Source organism: Chiloscyllium plagiosum, unplaced genomic scaffold (genome assembly GCF_037043375.1).
Source record: "Chiloscyllium plagiosum isolate Xiang-an unplaced genomic scaffold, Cpla_swu_hap1 HiC_scaffold_7, whole genome shotgun sequence".
Lineage (NCBI taxonomy): Eukaryota > Metazoa > Chordata > Chondrichthyes > Orectolobiformes > Hemiscylliidae > Chiloscyllium > Chiloscyllium plagiosum.
Window position 1 is genome coordinate 75,130,981 of NW_028270145.1, and position 22,888 is coordinate 75,153,868.

Sequence of the window (22,888 nt, forward strand, 5' to 3'; positions counted from 1 at the left end):
AGGATTCTTTGTAAGCGTTTTCTGGAGGAACCCAAATATGGAACTGTAAAAAATATACATTTCGAAGGTCAACTGTTTCTTTCGTCACCTAATTACACTTTAAAGGTTCAATTTTGAATGCAAAGAAAATTTCCTCCATGTAAATAGACAGGGGAAGAGAGACTGACGCTCAGCAACAGGCACATACCTGCCAGCTCATTCGCGTCACCGCCCACGTGTCGCGCTCACGTGATCAACACCACCAGCTATCCCACAGTGCGGTGCGGCGGCGAAGTCACGTGGTGTGTCGGGAGACATGGCGGCTGTTTCGGTTTTTTCTCGGCTCCGGACGGGTTCTAAACTGGGACCACAGTACGACCAGGAGGGTAACATTATCGAGGTGCGGAGTCTTCTTTCTAACGTCCTGGGGGTAAACTCTCCTCTTCAGCAACGGGAGGCCCTGCAGGAAGAGTCTATATTTACATTCTTTCTGCTGTAGCCCACAGCTGGTCCGCCTTGTTATCTGGGGCTGGGAGAATGGAAATGCAGTCCGCCCGAAGAGCGGACTGTCTGTTAGCAGCTTTTAGCTAAGCTTGCATTGGCCTGACTGACTCTGATGCTTCCCTTCCACTTGCTGGGCTGTTTATGGGGAGTCGAGTGTGTTGCTGGAAAAGCACAGCAAGTCAGGCAGCATCCGAGGAGCAGGAAAATCGACGTTTCAGGCATAAGCCCTTCTTCAGCATCTGCAGCCCTCACTTTCTCCTGTTTATCAGGAGTGTCATTCTGATGCATCAGTCTGCCCAGCCGGTAGCTGTGCTCACTTTGAAGAGGAATGGTTTAAATGATTGCGTTCCCAAGGAAACTTAATTGTAGGAGCAAGGTACTGCAAATAAAAATATGAAAATACTGATTGAAATCTATGTGCAGAAAAAAAACAAAGTACAGTGGAAGATGGGGATCTGGGATGAAAACAGGACATTTGGAAACTTGGCAGTATCTATGGTGAGAGAAACCAATTTAATGTTTCGAGCTCATTGTGGCTCTTTGGAACTGAATTCCAAAAAATGTTGCTACACCTATTGTATTTCTCCAGCATGTTTTGTATAGAATTATGCAGCATGGATACCAACCAGTCCATGCCAAGCATGATCCCAAATTAAACTAGTCCCACCTGCCTGTTCATGGCGCGTAACCCTCCAGAACGTTTCTATTCATACACTTATCCAAATGTCTTTTAAATATTGCAATTGTATCTGTTCACCTTATACATCTAGGTGCTGGTGTTCGTTAGTTTCAAAAGTGCAGTCTGCAGGATCTTGGTGAATTTCAACAATGCATCTTGTAGATGGTGCACCCAACTGCTGAATGATGGAGGGAGTAAATGTTTGTTGATATGGTGCCAATCAAGTGAGCTGTTTTGTCCCAGATGGTGTCACCTTTGAGTGTTAAAGCTGCAAGTGGGGGAGTTTTCCATCACACTTCAGATTTATGCCTTGCTGCAAGTGGACAAGCTTTGGTGAATCAGTTGCTGCAAGATTCCTAGTTTCTGACGTTGTAGCCATAGTATTTATATCATGAAGTTCAGTTTCTGGTCAGTGGTCACTAGCATGTTGGTAGTGTGTAATTTAGTAATGGTAAAAGCTTTTTCAAGATCCAGTGCTTGAATAGTTTTAAGAATAAGAAAGAAAGATAGTTTAAAGAAAGTGCATCAGTCCTGATCCAGCACCACCTCATCAATGCCTGCGTCACCCTCCCTCTCTCCACTGCCTCACCAATGTCTACACCAGACCTAAACAACATTAAAATCACCACTGTTCAGGTGCTATCTTTTGCCACTGTGCTGATTCTCTTCTGTCACCTGTACCAGACCAACCAACATCAGAGTTGCAACTCTCGATGCTGGTTCCACCTTGTCAATGACTCTGTGATGCCTTTTTGCTGCTGCCTGCAAACCCAACCAACCACAAAGTGGCCAGTCCTCAGGTACCATGCTTACCCCAGAAAAGTAAAGGTACGCTAGAATCTGTGCTGGGGTAGCTTGCTGCCACTGGTGCAGTCTAAACTCAGATGTGCAGGTTAGATGAATAGTCTATGCTAAATTGCCGTAGTGTTCAGAGATGTGTAGGTTAGATGCATTGATTTGGGGTGAATCTAGGATAATAGGAGAATGTGTCTGGGCGGGTTACTCTTCGGAGAATCGGTGTGGACTTTTTGGGTGGAAGGGTCTGTAACCACAACTGGAGTTTCATATTAACTAAATTTGACTCCCCATGATTTTACTGGATGTCTTGTACATCTTATCTAGTTCAGTCAGTGTTGCTGTTGAGCCACCCCTTTTAGTGAACATTGCAGCCCCCACCAGGCTACATTCCCTGTCTTTGTCACCCTCAGTGTTTCATCTAGTTCATGTTCCACATGGATTACTGATCCATAGGCTGGGGGAATGTATAAGAGGTAATCCCCTCCGCGCCACTCTGTGCATTGATTTGGAAATATATTGACACTCCTTTTAATGTCACTGGGTTAAAGTCCTGAAACTCTCCCTAATGGCATTGTTGATCTCCCTATAGTAGTTCAAGAAGGCACTTCACCTCAAGAACAACTTGTGATGCGTAATGTTAGCCTGGCCAGAGATGCCCATTTCCCATGAATGATTAAATAAAATAAAAATATTCTAATTTCCTTCAGTTCCAAGGAAGAGTTGGATTGGCCTCCATGTTCAATCTTTCTCTCTCCAAACCTCTTCTCATTTATCTCTCCATCCTTCAGGATCTCTGCCTGTATTCCTGATGAAGGGCTTTTGCCCGAAACGTCGGGTTTTACTGCTCCTCGGATGCTGCCTGAACTTTTGTGATTTTCCAGCACCATTCTAATCTAGACTCTCCACAGCTGCTGCCAATCCTGCTGAGTTTCTTCAGCAATTAGTTTTTCTCCTAAGTGTGTTGGTTTGGGTCTCTGGATTAAAGCTGCTCTACTGCCAGAGGACCACAGGCTGGTCTCTGAGAAAGCAGACTGCAGGTGGATTTAACTTGAGGGTGTCTATGCCACAGGAAGTTGAGAAACAAAGACCTTAATTGCTGGTCCATTGACAACACTGGAGTTTTAAAGTAAGACGGTAAAGTGCAATTTTTGTCACAGTAATGATCAGATTTTTCTCTTTACAGGTTGAATCTCGTGAAGATGAGGAGCAAAGTATAAAATTGACAGAAATTTTAGAATTGCTGGTTGCTGCTGGATACTTCAGGGCAAGAATTAAAGGATTATCACCATTTGACAAGGTGAGAATTGTAAATTCAATTCTCTTCCTATCCTACCAAATTAATAATTTCACTGTTTTAAATATGTTGTCATTACTCTAATTCGTGGCCAGAAGTCGAAGTGTGTTGGAATTGATTAATGTGACTTTTTTGCCAGCTAGCCACGTCATAATGATCAATCACAGTTCATATTTAAATGTCATAATGTTATATAAGATTGCTTGTATTGGATAAAAATTGGTGCCTGCATAAAAGAAAAAGAGTGAGTACCTGTGCTCAATTTTTATGTTGAAAATTGCTGTTTTAACTTTATGGATTTTTGAATGATGGGCAGAAATATAAAATGGAACACAAGCTTTGCTTCATAGATTTTGTTCCATATCAAGTAATTTCGCTTATTATATCTGTTTATAAAGCTATTTGTTGTTCATTTTATAATTTTGGGAAAAGTATGACTTTCATTTTCTTCACAGGTTGTGGGTGGGATGACGTGGTGTATTACAACATGCAGCTTTGATATTGATGTTGATTTGCTTTTTCAAGAAAATTCTACAATTGGTCAGAAAATGTAAGTTGCTTGAAATATTTTGATTAATCTTCATGGTTGAATGAAATATAATAGCTGAAGTTTAAACAATGACTAAAATCACTTGTCTTATTGTGAAAATTTGAATGTTATAAAATGTCTTGATAAGAATGTGTTTTGCCTGATATATTCTTCGGAATGAAGAGTTGACAAAAAGCACATCTACTTGGGTTTTGAGGATGATTTTAAAAACTAGACAAGATACAGTGAAGTGTTAAGTTAAGCAAATGGGCTTGGAAGCTCGGATGTATCAGCTAGTGAGAAATGCTGGAACAGAATTAATCACCATTAGAGGGCTGTGGACATGAATATAGGGTTCAGATAACATCACATTTGAATACTGAAAGACTGCATGAGATTTCAATGAATGCTATAAAACAGAATTATGTCATACTTTAAAATCACAATCATCTTTCTTTATAGCTAGTATTCTATGGGATACCTTTTCTCCAGTTATCTTGTAATTACCTTATAATATGACTGGAAGGTTATTTTTGCATTATGTTTTTACACAGAGCATTGACAGAAAAGATTGTGTCTGTTTTGCCAACTATGAAGTGTCCACATCGTTTAGAACCACATCAGATCCAAGGTCTGGATTTCATACACATATTCCCTGTTGTTCAGGTAAGGACTTTGTTTCTGACCAGTTGTCAGTTTTAATAAAGATAATTTCTGTAATTTGAAAAACTTAATTGTTCTGAATATTGCAGCATTCTTGTAATGAGCCCAATGCTTCAGAAAATACAAATTACTTGTGTTCCTTAATGTTTGACATCATGAAACTATTGCTACTGTTACCTCTACAAATGTGATTCATTCTTTTAAAGATAAAAAGCAGTTTTTCATGGAAATTTCGAGTGGCTCCATAATTGAATCATGTTTGTCATATATCTGATATAAAATTGTGATTGACTCCAGTGCTACTTTAAATTAAAAGCACTTGCGTACTATTAGGTAGCAAAAACTACCAATTTGTAAGTTGATTTTAAATCCTTTTTTGATTCACTTTCTATCATTGGCCATGATTCCTTGAGGCATTGGAGTATCTTCAAAGAAGAGTTCATCAAAATTTGTAGAAATGCCTAATTTTTTTAGATTACTTACAGTGTGGAAACAGGCCCTTTGGCCCAACAAGTCCACACCGACCCGCTGAAGCGCAACCCACCCATACCCCTACATTTATAGATTAGATTAGATTTGTTCTAGTTGATTTTGAATGCTTTTGTTTCTGTTTCAAATTTAAGGGTTTCTATTCTAACGCCCTTTGCTTGCTTTGAGTGCTATCTCACCAGAGAATCCTTCTAAAGACCCATAATCTTAGTACATTTATCCTACAAGATTTTGCATACAATCAGCAGCAAGTTGTCATTATTTTCAGTGTTTTTTTTAAATTAACAATTTTTGGCTCTCTCTGTTTTCTCTCTCTGGATCTACCACTGTGTTAAAACAGCTATTATGAAGGTAGACTTGCATTAGCTGAAACCTTTGGGTTGGCAGTTGTAAATTTTGTTACTGTATTTGTAATCTTGGATAAGTTTTTGAGGCAAATGAGAAACAGCATTACAGTTTTGCTGAGTAACACTTCACCTCCATTATTCTCATTTTCAAGTGGTTGGTAAAACGTGCAATTGAGACCAGAGAAGAGATGGGAGATTACATTCGATCTTTTTCAGTTTCCCAATTTCAAAAAACTCACAGTCTGCTTGAGGTGAGTTTCCCAGTTCGTTTAAATTATTGTTATAATGTAAATATGAAACACTTGAAGATATGTAAATTTTGCCATTTGTTTTGGTTTTTTTTCATTTTACGTTCTAATGTTTGACTAGAAAATTGAAATCAAAAGTAGAGAAGTGCTGAAAATCATTAATAATAGAGGAGAGAGAATCTGGTAACTACACTTTTAACTCTGGATGTACTAAGTCTGTGAACCTTTGAATAGCTATTTCAATCAGTTCTCTATAAAGACCTCCATCTAAAATCCAAATTTATGTAAAACGTAAAACTATATCCCTTCATGATGTTTGCTAGTAAATCAAATTCTTCTTTAACCTCCCCGTCCCCCCGCCCCCCCCCCCCCCCCCCCCCCCCCCCCCCCCCAGAAACTTTATGTGGATTGGAAATTTTGAGACTGTTACCTTTTGAAAGTGTTAAAATTTCTGTAAAGACCAATTTTCTTGCACTTAGTTGACTTGCACTTAGAATGAGAATGAATTTTCACATTTTAAAGCCTTTAATGCACAAATTGACTAAAAATGCCTTTGAGTAAACTGTGTGTTTTCTTTCTGTGAGTAACGTGCTTTGAATTGCAGAGAGGACCATTTCTCTTTATGCTGATCACATTACATTCTTCTCAGAATTAAGTCTTTGCAATAAAGTGTTCAGTGTTGCTAACAGATTCCCAGTAGGTTCCCATGTCCCTGTTTTGCCAAGTAGTAACTTTATTAAAGTACTTTGCACACTTTTCAGAGAGCTGCTTACGTTCGCCACCATACACACACAATACCAGTGACATATGCTAGCGTAAGTCTCTTGAACTGTTGCAGTCTGAATCCCTTTCACTACAGACTGCCTCCATCTTGCAACCAGCTCAAAACAACTTCCTGTTTCTGCTGAATGCACCGAAATGCTGACTGTGTACTAGTCATTTAGTTGTAGGAAGTTTGTATGCTGATTTCAGAAACTAATTCCAAATAAACAAAAGGGATCAAAACATTCATCACCAAAATACTCACTTTTGAGTTGCTTCTATTATTAGAAATAACTAGTGAAACTTTTTTAAGATGCTTGGTAACAGCTCTATTAAAGTCCATTCTATAAAATTTTCTTTTGAATTTTTCTGTAATAGGATGATGACTTTAAGCAGCGCAAAGACAAGGCTATGAAAACAGTCATAGAAGTTTCTGTGAGTAGAAATTCCTTTATTATATTAAAAAAGTTGACTTTCATCTGTGTCACTCCCAATTCCATTACTGAAAAATGTATTATGCAAATTAAGTATCACTGTTATTTACAGATTACTTAGTGTGGAAACAGGCCCTTCGGCCCAACAAGTCCACGCCGAAGCGCAACACACCCAGACCCATTCCCCTACATTTACCTCTTCACCTAACACCACGGGCAATTTAGCATGGCCAATTCACCTAACCTGCACGGTTTTGGACTGTGGGAGGAAACCGGAGCATCCGGAGGAAACCCACGCAGACACGGGGAGAATGTGCAAACTCCATACAGTCAGTAGCCTGAGGTGGGAAGCGAACCCAGGTCTCTGGCGCTGTGAGACCGCAGTGCTAACCACTGTGCCCGTTATCATTTGGAAAGTTTTATTTATTTTCAAATTCTGCTTGGTTATCCTCGCTCTCAAGTGTACTTTATGCAGCTATTCTTTGTGTAATTTATCTTGCATTGCATTTATTCCTTTAAAAGGATTAGTCAATCACGCACTGAATCATGACCGATACAATCGGGCAAAATAATTAGTTCTAAAGTTGAGGGGGAAGAAGAGTTGATATATCACTGGGGAAGTAATTTCGGGGTTTTCTCAAATGACCCAAAAGAAACAGTAGTGTAGAATAATTGAATAAAGAGGCATGTAGATGGGCACAAGAACTGAAATTGCTGGAAAATACAGCAGGTCTGGCATATCTGTGGAGAGAAAGCAGAATTAACGGCTCTGAAAAGTGGTCCCTGGGCCCCACAAATTACTTCTACTTTCGGTCCACAAATGCTGCAAATCCGTGTCTGTCTCGCAGTTTGTTTTTGTTTGTGATTTCCAGTATCCACAGTTCTTTAATTTCATGTAGATAGGCAGTGTGGAAGGTAGTGAAAGAGAGGTGATTGACGAGAGGAGTGACGGAGCAGAGCGACGTGGAAACCAGAGATTTTGAACCCAATAAAGCTCTGTTTCTAGAAAACCTTAACTATAAGATGACATAATCACACTGATACTTGAGTAATGTAAATGTGGTTTGATAAATTTTAATGTTGTAAAGGCAAGAATTACAATTTAAATTGCTGTTATGAAAGATGTATTAGATAGACTATTGTATGGTTTGTATTCTAAAAGGACATTTCCTCCTGATAATTGAAGGCTTTACCAAATGTAAACTCCAAAGGGACGTTGTGAACTTCCTCTGCTTTCTAAAGCAAATCTTACCAATGCTAGTAAAGCCTAAAACTTGCTTTTTCAGTCAATCTTCTGGAGCATGCTATTTTTGCAAACTGCCTGACTGTTTCCTTTGAACGTTCAATTTGTTCCTAACTATTAATTTTATCTAGCTCTCTTCAATCAGCATGAAAACTATAGCAAGAGCAGGCAGTGCAGTGAAGGACATCTTTTACAGCTCCACCCACCTATTGCTTATAGGATTGAATTGTCAAAGAAAACTGGTTTAAAAGTAAAAACGTTATGCTGGAAATATTTATGCATAAATTTTATGTTTTAAAATATACTGCTATATCCATCAGGAATAGGTTTTTCTAATATGTTTGATGTTTTGGGAACAAATATTGTAGATTTTGATTTCTGTTGCATAGCTTGTTAATGTTATGTCCTTAGATCTGACCATGAGATATAAGAGCAGAATTAGGCAATTTGTCCCATTGAGTCTGTACCGCTATTTGATCAAGGCTGATATGTTACTCAACCACAGTTTCCTGCCTTCTCCCAACAACCTTTGATCTCCTGGCTAATCGAGAACCTATCTATCTCTGTCTTAAATATACTTAATGACTTATTGCCACAGAAGGCTGTGGAGGCTGAGTGCCTCACTTGCTGACTGAAGAAATTCCTCAACTCAGTTCTAAAGGGTCACCCTTCACTTTGAGACTATGCCCATGGGTCCTAGTTGCACCTATCAATGGAAACCTTTTTTCCCTATTGACTCTACCTGGGCCTTTTCTGTAAGTTTCAGTGAGATTTCCCCTCATCCTCCTAAACATCATAAAGTACAGACGCAGAGTCCTCAGCCGCTGCTGTGAAAAGCCCTTCATTCCCAGGACCATTCTTATATACCTCCTCCAAGGCCAGCGCATCCTTTGTTAGATACAGAGCCCAAAACTGCTCTCAGTATTCCAGATGCAGTCTGACCAGAGCCTTTTCCACCCTCAGCAATGCATCTCTACATTTGTATTCTAGCTCTCTTGAAATAAATGCTGACATTGCATTTGACTTCCTATTTGCCAACTGAATTGCATGTTAACCTTACCTCCACAATCTCCTTAGATACCTTCTTCAGAACTCTGGGATGCAGTCATGTGAAAAATGAGTAATTCATTGACTGTCTCAATCACTTGAAATCAAATAATTAACATAGGATTAATTGCATTAATTTCCTTCTATTTTGACTTTGCATGCATTTTAACTTGCCGTGTCCTTTCGCAGGCTCTTGATTGTCAATATTTAGACAACATTCACCATTGCTTGAACAGAAATTTCTTCCAACTAAGTATTGGGAGAGCCAAAGCCATAATCTTTTGGCCCACAACAAACTCTCTCATTTTCTAGCCACGCAATTCCATCCCTCTCTGGCAAGTGTTTGAGGTTAAATCAGATTGTCCTCAACCTTGGTGTTGTATCTAAATCCAAAATGAGTCTCTAACCATATATCTATGTTTAAGATCACCTCCTTCCACCAACATATCACCTGACTCCATCCTTGTCTCAGCACATCTGAATCCTTTTGGCTGATTCCAGGTTTGAGTATTCTATTGTTTTCCTGATCTACCTCTCATCGTCTACCCAACATAAATTTAAGCTCACTCCATTGCCTTTATTCTAACCTGCATCCAGTAGCTCTCATTTTAAAATTTGTCTTGTAAACTTATTTCAATTCATCGAACTTTTGATCATATACCCTGTGTTGAAATTTGTTGGATAAAACCTCTGTGTTGTACCTTTTGAAGCTTTACTGCGTTGAAACTCGGCTGTTTTGTTTGCATGTTTACTAGAACATTGAATTATTTTAATTTCAAAGGATGTTTATAAACCACAACGCAAGTACAAACGGTTGGTTGCTGCAGAAGAGTTGGTGGATGAAGAATCCAGAGTCCACTCCACTCTCTTGGAATTTGGCCGGTGAGATTTGCAGAGTATAACGTCCCTGAATTTTAAGTTTTTAATGGCAGAATATCTGTTTTTAGAGTGTTGATCTTCATGCAGTCAGGTAAACAATCATTTTCTGTTCGACAACCTGAACAGTTTCAAGCCAGAAGTTATTCAAATTGAGGACAAGTGATTACCAATGTGGCACTTATTTCAGCCTTTATAAAAATTCTGAATGGTGTAATCAAGCTGAAGTAGGTTTATTATAATTTGATATTACGGTTTATTTTATTACAATTGTTTGCTATTACACCCATCATGGCTTTCTCTCATCTTAAGTCTGCATTTAATTGACCTGAGATAACTGACTTATTGGTAGATACACCTGACCTACAACAAAGGGTTAAAGCTGGCCACCTGGTGGCAATATTTTGCTGCAATTTTCAAGAATTTTGTATTAATAAATTCAAGTAAAATAATTTCTATATAAATATGCAAATATCAAGTCACTCTTTCAATCCGTGATGGAGAAGATGAGACATTTAGCCAAAATCAATTGTTGCTTTGGTTGTCAGAATCTATAACTGTACAGCAGAAGCAGAGAAAATATGGGCATCTCTGCTTCAGTGATCAATCATGACGTCATTCATTTTTCCTGAGGGAAAATGGCTTTAAAAATGTAGTGTCACAATCTTAGTGCTGTAAAGCTCCCTACAGACAATAACTACTGCTTATTAATCAAAGTCACTCTTGTATAATATAAAGCAACCAGTTTGCAAATTGCCATTCCCAGGACAACAAATTTGCTGCTTGTTCTGATGAAGAAAAGTTACAAGTCATAGAATCCTGAGTGTTGAAAGAAGCCATTCAGTCCATTGAGTCTGTGCCAAGCCCCTCGAGCATCCCCTCCCTATCCTTATAACCTCTCATTTAACCTGGCTAATTCCAAAGCTTTTCTGGGGCACATAGAAATGAGGTGTAATTAGATCAGCCTGTTAAATTCTGGAACAGACCAATAACTGTTCCTGAGAACCTGCTTGGTGGATTATTTCATTTTCTCCAGCAAAGAATTCACTAATAAGTTTATTACACCAAATGATATTGCATCTATGAATCCCATCTTCGATATAACCTGGAATGTCTCCAGTATCTCTCAACTTTTAATTTAGTCCTAATTCTGTTTAAGATTAATATTTCAATCTTCCATAGTCCATTTGCAGTTGGATTGGTAAATCACCTCTAGTTGCATTGTATACAAGTTATATGCACTTCTTGTATGGTTCCACTTGCGAGCTAGAATGCTTATGATTGATTGTTTTACCACGGTTTTGATTTTTCTTCACGTGGATTACTGCTTGTGACAGTTGCAAACTGTAGGTGCTGATTATGGATCAGTAATATTTTGAGAGATCCTTGGTCTATTTTGGATTTTTTAATACAGAATTTCACTTCCTAGTTTTATTTCCCCACTGTTCACATCACTAGTGGAACATTCATATGGTTTTGTGGATACACAGAGGCCTGAATGATTATTTTCACAGAGCAGTTTAGGACTATTGTTAATTTACTTCATATCATGCAAAACCATCAGTAGCAGTGGAGAGTATTGTGGATAATTGAACATTAACAGTAGTGACATAGCGGTTACTGAATTAATAATGCAATCGTGGTCTGATTTCTAAAAATGCTTTCACATTGTATCACAGCTAGAAAATTAAGATATTTAAATATAAAATGGAAAGATATTGTAAGTAATAGAGACCATGTGACTATCGAATTCTTGGAAAATCCACTTGGTTTTTGTTTTAGGGTAAGAGATCTCCTGTCTTTACTCAGTTCTGCCATGTAATGCCATGCCTTTAGTAATGTGATTCTTAACTACCTTCTGAAATGTGCCAGCAAGCCACTGAGTTGTCAAGATGGTGCCTAACCAATGTTTTCTCAAAATCAATTAGTAATAGATATTAAATGCTGAAATTGTTAGGAACCACCTTCATTCTTTGACGAAGATATCTAGAATAAGTCATTTGAAAATTTTATTTTTCAAAATCCTTCAAAGCGGAAGGCCATGGAAAAATGTTCTGAGGCCCTTTGGGTCCACTTCCAACCATATTCTTGTCTTGGATTTTCTTCCCTAAGACAGACTCTGTCAACTACCTAATCAGGGCAGATTACAAGGCAGTTTAAACTTAATTGTGCACAGCATTGAAATCTTAGGAGAGGCATACAGGCTTTAGTGCTGGCAGGCATCAGATGCTGTCTTGCACTGGGGAATCGGATCTTAGCAACTACTGTGTCTGCAGCTGTCACAGAGCCCTATCATTGAAGCTGGGTTAAATGTTTTCTTGTGAAGAGTTTGCTCCACAGTGGTCCTAAAGCTCTGCATCTTCACTTTTTTTAGAAACCTACAAGCTCTTCAGTTTGAGATACCTTTGTGTTTGCTCTTTCAGTATTGGTCCCTCACTAAATGGAATTACAGGTCTTACAGATTTGCCCATGGACTTTCCACTTCCAGGAGGATGGCCTGTTGTCCTTAACTGGATGGCAAATGTAGGAATGACCTGCTTAATTTGCTACCATCTGCAAGGCAATAAACCTAATGGTAGCAATGTAGTTAAATGTCAAGGCTGCCTGGATGATGAATCCGAGGTGTGCAAAACTATTCTGATTAAACATTACTAATACAAAATAACAGCGCGAGGTATATGCTACAAACCACTGGGGCAGCATAAGTAGTAAGAAATTGTCTGTGTGTACCGGGTACTTGTATACATACCCTTCCCATTTCTGCAGTTTTCAGCCGGTGTTAATGTTTTGAGTAAGTTTATTTATTGTGTCGTTCAAACACATTGCAAATTAGATTAAATTCGCAGGCTCTTTTACTCCAGATCTTGCAGGCAGAAATATCTTTCCTCCCACTTAAACCAAGGTGTGCTTATATAGACATCACAGGAATGAAAACATTTTAAAATCATTTATCGTGCATCTAATGATTACGTTTTTGTCTAATTGTCTCAGGTTTGCTTGGTAGCTGCAACTAAGAATAGATCATTTTGCTTTTGTATGGTAATAACAAAAATTTGCTCCAAAAAGATGTTAGCAAAAACAAAATCTGGAAATGCTTGAGTCAGACTACATCTGGTGCAAAGAGAAGTTAATGTTTCAGGTATAGGCTCTTATGATTCTTCTTTGGGGACCATGATTTTGCAGTCTGAATAATATACTTTGTACATTCATTAAAATGTTTTTTTATTCAATAGGAAATGCTTTATCAAAGATGCTTGCCATAAAATATCCATATAGAATTTGATTTTAAACTTGGACAGATCTGAAGTGTCTGAATTTGGTAGTCTGAGTACTATTAACTTTATTAAATTGAGGTGCATATGAACTGAAAATGTTTTCTCAGTTCTATTTTAAGCATTCTTTTATGAAGAGGTTGAAAACTAAACTCACTGGGCAAGTACAGCTCAGTTTGTAGTATCTGAAGAAATCCTGTGAGGTGGTTAGAAACACTTTGTTTGTTTGAAAAACATTGGTGTTGCTTATCCACCACTTGAAAATTTTGCATTTCAAACCAATTGAATTTATTCTTGTGCACTATTTAAATAAACTTGACTACGAGACTTTTACCTTTTCTTGGTCAGTGGAATGATCAGGGAGCTGACCACCTCAACATAATGTACTTATTATGAAAGTGATTTTTCTTAGTGCAGACTTTCACACTTGATAAAAATGAGTACTGTTAACTTTCTGGAAAGAGATGGAATCCCTTAACTTGACATAAACATGCCACTGAATTGTTATGTCACAGTTTGAAAATGTCTAACCTGCATCAATTGTCAAAACTAAAGCACACTTCACAGCTATTAGAATGACATAATTTATTTTAAACTGTAGCTTATCTTTATATTGAGGTATTTTCTTTCCTTGGTACTATTTTTATTTGTATTTCAAAACTACTGATTTTTAATGACTATCAAATCTTTCAATTCCTTACAATTTATTCTTCCTGCTTTATGTTAAAACTCTTATTCTTTACTTACTCCTTTTGTTGTTTTCTTAATTCTTCATTTTCTTTAGCTTTCCTGATTCCCTCATGTGAGTATTTAGCTTTAATTTTCTTTTCAAATTTGCATCTACCACAAACTTAAAATGCTAGTACATGTTTTTGAAACTTTACATTCATTATTGGTACCAGAATTTGCTGTTAGTTTCTCAATTTAAGATAAGCCTGAAACAGCTAACATTTTTACATAGTACCTTTTTAAATTGTAAAATATCATGTGGTACTTCGCAGGAGTATCATCTGAGAATCGACATGAATTCAAGATACTACTAGGGGCAGTTGCTAAAATTTAGTCAAATAGGACTATCTTAAAGAGCGGAAGTTTTATGATTTGAGGTGCTCAATGCAGATCATGTGGCTCCCATTGGTAAAATGAGGTATTAAAACTTTTAGGTGAAAAAACACAATTCTCGAAGGATTTTCAGGATGGGCGATTTTAGAGGAATGAAGGAAGGTAGGGCCATGAATGATTGAGCATGAGAATTTTAAAGTTTTAGAATTTCATGGACGAGGTGCCAACATTAATCAGCAGCACTTGGTTGGGTTAGGGTACTATCAGGAGAGTATTGGATGAACTCCTCCTTGAGGAAAGTGGGTGATGAGTGTGACCAGGTGAATATTTGAATATCAAGTCTGGAGGCAAAAAATGTAGGTGTAACAGCATCTAATATGCTAAGGCAGATATGGAGATTGCTACCACCAGAAATTGATGTATGGAGATTTCAAAATTAACTGGGTATTTGGCTTGATTGGCATCTTGATGCATTTAGAGTCATGGAGATGTACAGCACGGAAACAGACCCTTTGGGCCAACTCATCCATGCCAACCAGATATCCCAACCCAATCTAGTCTTACCTGCCAACACTTGGCCCATATCCCTCCAAACTCTTCCTATTCATATACCTATCCAGATGCCTTTTAAATGTTGCAATTGTACTAGCCTCCACCACTTTCACTGACAGCTCATTCCATACATGTACCACCCTCTGTGTGAAAAGGTTGCCCCTTAGGTCCCTTTTATATCTTGCCCCCCTCACCCTAAAGTTACATCCTCTAGTTCTGGACTGTCCACCCCAGGTAAAAAACTTTGTCCATTTAACCTAGCCAGGCCCCTCATCATTTTATAAACCTTTATAAGGTCACCCTTTGATGCTCCAGGGAAAACAGCCCTATCTTATTCAACCTCTCCCTTTGGCTCAAATCCTCCAACCCTGGCAACATCCTTGTAAATCGTTCCTGAACCCTTTGAAGTTTCATAGCATCCTTCCGATAGGAAGGAGACCAGAATTGTATGCAATATTCCCACAGTGGCCTAACCAATGTCCTGTACAACCGCAACAAACCAAGCATCTGTGGTGAACAATCTAGTTCTTCTCAGGCAGTTGCTGAATTACTTGGATAAAATTGTGGCTCATCCAAAATCCATTATGGGAGATTTCCTGGCTGCCACTAGACAATTGAGTGGAACCAATCAGAGAAGTCCAATTTAACTGTACAGAAGAGGGGCACAAGGCTACTTTCTAAGAGCCCATAGTGTTGGGATAGAATACTAACATGGAAAGAGGACTGGCTAACTGAAAGAAGATACAGTGATGATAAGAGTTAGGGGGACCCTTCCAGGATTGCAGCTTGTAACTTGTAGAGCACTACAGGGACCAGCTGGTGTGGATGCACAAGGAATGCAAAGGGTTATAGGCAGGTTGTTAGTGACCAAAATCTTGGCACATGGAAAAGAATGTTGGAAAATGAGGTCATGCTCTTGAGGATAGAATTGAGGAAATGAACTTTTAACTGAAGAGAGACTGCAGAAAGCTGTACCACATGACTCCGGGCTCCTTATGCTTAAATCACAAAAATCTAGTATGTGAATTCAACAGATTAAAGGGAAGGCACATGAAAATGTCATTTATTTCAAAGGGAGTGGAGTGTAAAGGTTTGCTAAACCAATATAAATACTGGTTACACCACAGAGAATATCATGAGCAGTTTGGGACATCTAATCAAAGAAAAGACTTAGTCATTAAAAGCAGTCCACACAAGGATTACTAGGTTGTTCCTGAGTACAGCTTTTCTTGAGGGGAGCGGAGGAAGTTCTTTGAGGGTAGTGAATCAATGGCATTTTTTCGCACCAAGAGCGACAGATGCTTGATTACTAAGTATGTTCAAGACTCCGATCCCAATGTTTTATCCCACTGACTCAAGAGTTGTGGGTAAAAGACCAGAAAAGAGGAGTTGAGGATTTGAGCATTCTTGTTTTTAGTTAGTTTATATAAAGCTAAACTTACAATGGTGGGGGACCTCAGACCTGTGACATGTGCCTCTTGCTTGATGTGGGAGTTTAGGAACGTGTCTGACGTTCCTGACTCTTACACTTGCAAAAAGTGTGTCCAACTGCAGCTCTTGTTTGACCACATGATGGCTGTGTAGCTGTGGATGGACTCACTGTGGAGCATCCGCAAAGCTGAGTAGGTCATGGATAGCACATTTAGTGAACTGGTCACACCGCAGGTTAGAATTGCTGAGGGAGATAGTGAATGGGTGACCAAAAGACAGAAAAAGAGTAGGAAGGTAGTGCAGGTGTCCCCTGTGGTCATCTCCCTCCGAAACAGGTATACAGTTTTGGATACTGTTGGGGGAGATGGCTCACCAGGAGAGATCAGTTGTCAAGATCATGGCACCGTGGCGGGCACTGCTGTTCAGAAGGTTGGGTAAAAGACACTTAGGGCCATAGTCATAGGAGATTCTATTGTGAGGATAGTAGATAGGCGGTTCTCTGGCCAAAAACAGGACTCCCGGATGGTATGTTGCCTCCTAGGTGCTCAGGTCAGGGATGTCACTGATCGGTTGCAGAGCATTCTAAAGGGGAGGATGAACAGCCAGTTGTCTTGGTGCATATAGGCACCAAGGATATAAGTAGAAAACGAGATGAGGTCCTGAATAAAGAATTCAGGGAGCGTGCAGAGAAGTTAAATAGGAGGACCTCAAAGGTAGTGATCTTGGGATTACTACCAGTGCCACGTGCTAGCCAGCGTAGAAATGGAAAAAAAAAAGCCAGGATGAACACATGGCTTGAGAGATGAGGGAGGGATTCAGATTTGTTGGAGATTGGGACTGGTTCTGGGGAAGGTGAGACTATTACAAACTGGGTGGTCTACATCCGAACCAGATCGGAACCAATGTCCTTGGGGGAACTTTTGCTACTGCTGTTGGGAAGGTTTTAAAATAATGTGGCAGGAGACTGGGAACCAGAAGAGAAGACAAGTAGGCAGCGAGGTGGAGACTGGAAGAATTATGAAGATAGCATTAATAAAGGGAAGAGTAGGCAAAGAGCAGATGGCCTGAAATGCATCTACTTTAATGCAAGGTGTATAGTGTGTAAGGCAGATGAACTTGGGGCTTGGATTGATGCCTGGGAGTATGACGTTATTGCAATCACAGAGACTTAGTTGAAGGAAGGGCATGATGATTGGCAACTAAATGTTCCAGGATATAGACGCTTCAGACAGGACCAGGAGGGAAGTAAAAGTAGGGATGGAGTTGCATTGCTGGTCAGGGACAATATCACAGCTGTGCTAAAGGAGGACACTATGGAGGTCTTGGGTAGTGAGGCATTATGGGTGGAGCTGAGAAATAAGAAGGGTGCAGCTACATTGTTGGGGCTGTATTACAGGTCTCCCAACAGTGAGCGAGAGGTAGAAGAACAAATAGATAAACAAAGTTTTCGAGAGCAGTATGTCAATAGTCCGAGGGAAGGGGCCATATTGGACCTCGTACTGGGAACGAGCCAGGACAGGTGGTAGAAGTTGCAGTGGGGGATTTCTTTGGGAACAGTGACCACAATTCTGTAAGTTTTAGAATACTTGTAGATAAAGATGAGAGTGGTCCATAAGACATAGGAGTGGAAGTAAGGCCATTCGGCCCATCGAGTCCACTCTGCCATTCAATCATGGCTGATGCGCATTTCAGCTCCACTTACCAGCGTTCTCCCCGTAGCCCTTAATTCCTCTAGACAACAAGAATCTATCAATCTCGGCCTTGAAGACATTTAGCGTCCCGGCTTCCACTGCACTCCGTGGCAATGAATTCCACAGGCCCACCACTCTCTGGCTGAAGAAATGTCTCCGCATTTCTGTTCTGAAATGACCCCCTCTAATTCTAAGGCTGTGTCCACGGGTCCTAGTCTCCTCGTCTAACTGAAACAATTTCCTAGCATCCACCTTTTCCAAGCCATGTATTATTTTGTACGTCTCTATTAAGTCTCCCCTTAATCTTCTAAACTCCAATGAATACAATCCCAGTATCCTCAGCCGTTCCTCATATGTTAGACCTGTCATTCCAGGGATCATCCGTGTGAATCTCCGCTGGACACGTTCCAGTGCCAGTATGTCCTTCCTGAGGTGTGGGGACCAAAACTGAACACAGTACTCCAAATGGGGCCTAACCAGAGCTTTATAAAGTCTTAGTAGTACATCTCTGCTTTTATATTCCAACCCTCTTGAGATAAGAGACAACATTGCATTCGCTTTCTTAATCACGGACTCAACCTGCATGTTTACCTTTAGAGAATCCACGACTAGCACTCCCAGATCCCTTTGTGCTTTGGCTTTATTAATTTTCTCACCATTTAGAAAGTAGTCTATGCTTTTATTCTTTTTGCCAAAGTGCAAGACCTCGCACTTGCTCACGTTAAATTCCATCAGCCATTTCCTGGACCACTCTCCCAACCTGTCTAGATCCTTCTGTAGCCTCCCCACTTCCTCAGTACTACCTGCCTGTCCACCTAACTTCGTATCATTGGCAAACTTCGCTAGAATGCCCCCGGTTCCCTCATCCAAATCATTAATATATAATGCGAACAGCTGTGGCCCCAGCACCGAACCCTGCGGGACACCGCTCGTCACCGGCTGCCATTCTGAAAAAGAACCTTTTATCCCAACTCTCTGCCTTCTGTTAGACAGCCAATCCTCAATCCATCCCAGCAGCTCACCTCGAACACCATGGGCCCTCACCTTGCTCAGCAGCCTCCCGTGTGGCACCTTATCAAAGGCCTTTTGAAAGTCCTAAAGGAAGAGTACTAAACTGGGCCAAGGCCAGTTATATCAAAATTAGGCAGGAGTTGGGAAATGTCGATTGAACACAGCTACTTGAAGTGAAGTCCACATTTGAGATGTGGGAGGCTTTCAAAGATGGTGCATGATAGGTATGTCCTGTTAAAGGCAAAGGATAGGAAGGGCAAGATTCGTGAACCGTGGATGACAGGAGAAATTGTATGACTAGCCGAGAGGAAAAGGGAAGCGTACGTAAAGTCTAGGCAGCTAGCAACAGAACAGGCCCTGGAGGAATTTTGGAAAAGTAGGACAAGTTTTAAATGAGGAATCAAGCGGGCTAAAAAGGGTTATGAAATAGCTTTAGCAAGCAGAATTAAGGAGAATCCCAAAGCATTTTATCCTTATATAAGGAGCAAACGGGTTACTAGAGAAAGGATTGGTCCACTAAAGGATAATGAAGGAAGACTGAGAGAATGGGTGAGATTCTGAATGATTACTTTGCATCGGTGTTCACTGAGATGAACATGATGAATCTTAAGATTAGAGATAGAAGTTTGATTAGTCTGGATCACATTGGCATAAGTAGGGAAGATGTGTTGGGTAGTCTAGAGGTATTAAGGTGAACAAATCCCAAGGACCAGATGGGATCTATGAGGAGAAAGTGAGGACTGCAGATGCTGGAGATCAGAGTTGAAAATGTGTTGCTGGAAAAGCGTAGCCTGAAGAAGGGCTTATGCCCGAAACGTCGATTCTCCTGTTCCTTGGATGCTGCCTGACCTGCGCTTTTCCAGCAACACATTTTCAACCCAGATGGGATCTATCCCAGGTTGCTGAGGGAGGCGAGAGAGGAAATAGCTGCGGCCCTGACAGATATCTTTGTGGCATCCTTAAATACAGGTGAGGTGCCGGAGGACTGGAACGTTGCTCATGTTGTCCCCTTGTACAAGAAGGGTAGTAGGGACATTCCGGGTAACTACAGACCAGTGAGCTGACGTTGGTGGTGGGGAAGTTGCTGGAGAGGGTGCTGATGGATAGGATCTATTTATATTTAGAAAAGAATGGGCTTATCAGTGATAAGCAACATGATTTTGTGCGGGGGAGATTGTGCCTTACCATCTTAGAGTTCTTTTGAGGAAGTGACCTAGTTAATAGATGAAGGAAGGGCTGTTGATGTCATATGCATGGACTTTAATAAGGCGTTTGATAACGTTCCCCACGGTAGACTAATGGAGAAAGTAAAGTCACATGGTGTGCAGAGTGTTCTAGCTAGGTGGATAAAGAACTGGTTGAGTAACAAGAGATAGAGTGTAGTAGTTGAAGGGAGTTTCTTGAAATGGAGAAAGGTGACCAGTGGTGTTCCACAGGAGTCAGTGTTGGGAGCCACTGTTGTTTGTAATATACATAAATGATCTGGAAGAGGGCACTGTTGGTATGATCAGCAAGTTTGCAGATGACACGCAGATTGACAGTCCCTGAGGTTTTCTGCTACTCCACCAAAGAATACAGGAGGATATAGATAGACTGGAGAGTTGGGTGGAAAAGTGGCAGATAGTTTTCAACCCAGGCAAATGTGAGGTGATGTATTTAGGCAAGACTAATTCTAGAGCGAGTTATGCAATGAACAGAAGAGCCTTGGGAAAAGTTGATGGGCAGAGAGATCTGGGAGTGCAGGCCCATTGTAGCCTGAAGATTGCTGCACAGGTGGATAGAGCGGTCAAGAAAGCATATAGTATGCTTGCCTTCATTTGATGGGGTATTGAGTATAAGAGCTGGCAAGTCATGTTAAAATTGTACAAGACGTTGATTCGGCCGCATTTAGAATACTGTGTACAGTTCTGGTCGCCACATTACCAAAAGGATATGGACGCTTTGGAAAGGGTGCAGAGAAGGTTTACACGAGTATTGCCTGGTGTGGAAGGTGCTAGCTATGAAGAGAGGTTGAGTAGGTTAAGTTTATTTTCATTAGAAAAAAGGAGATTGAGGGGGGACCTGATTGAGGTTTACAAAATCATGAAGGGTATAGACAGGATGGATAGAGACAAGCTTTTTCCCAAGGTGAAGGATTCTATAACGAGAGGTCACGCTTTCAAGGTGAGAGGTGGAAAGTTTAAGGGGGATACATGCGGCAAGTACTTCACACAGAGGGTGGTGAGTGTCTGGAATGCATTGTCAGCAGAGGTGTTAGAGGCAGGCATGGTAGATTCATAAAAGATGCGTCTGGACAGATGCATGAGTTGGTAGGGAGCAGAGGGATACAGATGCTTAGGAATTGACCGACAGGTTTAGACAGTAGATTTGGATTGGCTCAGGCTTGGAGGGCCGAAGGGCCTGTTCCTGGGCTGTAAATTTTCTTTGTTCTTTCTCCGGCATGATCTCACCAAATGGTGGAGCAGACATGGGTTGAATGGCTGCCTTCTACTTCAATATCATATTGTTGAGTAACATTGGAGGACCATGGCAAGGACTATCATGGCAAAATCAGAGTCAAAGGTTATTATTTTGACTTTTGATCATTGGCAGATTGAAAGCTATTTCTCATTGAAACTATTACTGTCATCTGTTTAACTTGGAAATAGACTCAAATAATAAAGCTATCCACAGTTTACAAGGAAAGCCAATATTATTTGCAACAGTGTTACAGTAGATTTTGATATGTAACCTGGAAGTATAAGGAACATAGTTGCTTAGCAGAAATGAAACTTGTCATATTTTGTCATATAAGAAATTTTGCCTTATTCTGCCGTATAAGAAATTAAAATAGATTTCCAAACACCAGTTAAAAATTTGTAATTTAAATAATCTATCTTTGTATGTGTTAATTTTTGACTGGTACTCAATATGTCCAGCAACTGATCTAGGTTACGTTTATAGTTATGTGCTGCACTGTACCTGCCAATGTACTGCATTGAGATTTTGCTTATGTTTCTACACTGCGCAGAGCTCTGCATACTGGGTAAATGCAGTTTAGTGCTTGAATTCACTGAACCACTGAAATTTTTAACTTTGACTGCAGTGATTATATGATACTATTTTAACTTTTCACTTGCATTTGTAGTTGTCTTGGTTCTCTGTGTGCAAATATTTCCATTGATAAGTAATCAAGATTGTTATTGGCTGTGAAAGCAATGGTATGGCAAGTGGTTAATTGACTATGTAAATTAGCTAGGCAAAAATAAGGACTGCAGATGCTGGAAACCAGAGTCTGGAAAAACATAGCAGATCAGGCAGCATCCGAGGAGCAGGAAAATCGATGTTTTGGGCCAAAGCCCTTCGTCAGAAATGTAGGCAGGGTGCCTCTAGGGTGGAGAGAGAAATGTGGGTGGGGAAGGGGGGGGGGTTGGCGCTGGGAAGAAGGTAGCAAAGAGTACTATAGGTGAATGGGGGTGGGGATGGAGATGATAGGTCAGAGAGGAGGGCCGGGGAAGGTAGCAAAGGGAATAATGGGTGGATGGAGGTGGTAAATTAGCTGTTCTGCTTATTAACTGCTTAAAGTTAGATCTGCTTGGAAGTTGTTTTTAAATGGTGCGAGAATAACAGTGATGCTTGTTACAGCACTTGAATGCTGAATATGATCTATATTAATTAAATCAACCTTTTTAAGAGCAATTCTCCTGTCCCAGAGGTTGAGACACTAATACTGCACATCTTGAGCTCTCCAGAACCCTACTTATACAGTGGTATGATACTCAACTAATTGTGTTTTTGATCATCTGAAGAATGTCCATATTTAATATTGATAATTTTTCTCCATCTTTCTATAGTAAGTATGGTTTCAGCAAACAGTCAAAAACAGAAAAGGTGAGAATTAAATATGCGTGATGTTTATTCATTATGTTACATACTGTAGTTTGAGAATTTTTCATTTTGTTTGCTTTGTTCAGCATAAAAAAGACTATCCGTTAATT

General features: G+C 40.0%; 1 protein-coding gene across 2 annotated transcripts in view; it reads left to right on the top strand.

Annotated features, from left to right (window-relative positions):
* The first annotated feature begins 275 nt into the window (after positions 1-275).
* ccdc93 (CCC complex scaffolding subunit CCDC93) overlaps positions 276-22,888 on the top strand; it is a 64,348-nt gene continuing 41,735 nt past the window's right edge. The window contains exons 1-9 of one of the 2 annotated variants that reach the window (XM_043694006.2): positions 276-379; positions 3,144-3,257; positions 3,710-3,804; positions 4,338-4,449; positions 5,435-5,533; positions 6,671-6,727; positions 9,798-9,898; positions 13,949-13,966; positions 22,745-22,781. In XM_043694006.2, the coding sequence (XP_043549941.2) occupies positions 296-379; positions 3,144-3,257; positions 3,710-3,804; positions 4,338-4,449; positions 5,435-5,533; positions 6,671-6,727; positions 9,798-9,898; positions 13,949-13,966; positions 22,745-22,781 (717 nt within the window). In that variant the 5' untranslated portion in view covers positions 276-295. The remainder of the gene's footprint in view (positions 380-3,143; positions 3,258-3,709; positions 3,805-4,337; positions 4,450-5,434; positions 5,534-6,670; positions 6,728-9,797; positions 9,899-13,948; positions 13,967-22,744; positions 22,782-22,888) is intronic. The other variant, XM_043694007.2, reaches the window with a different exon arrangement.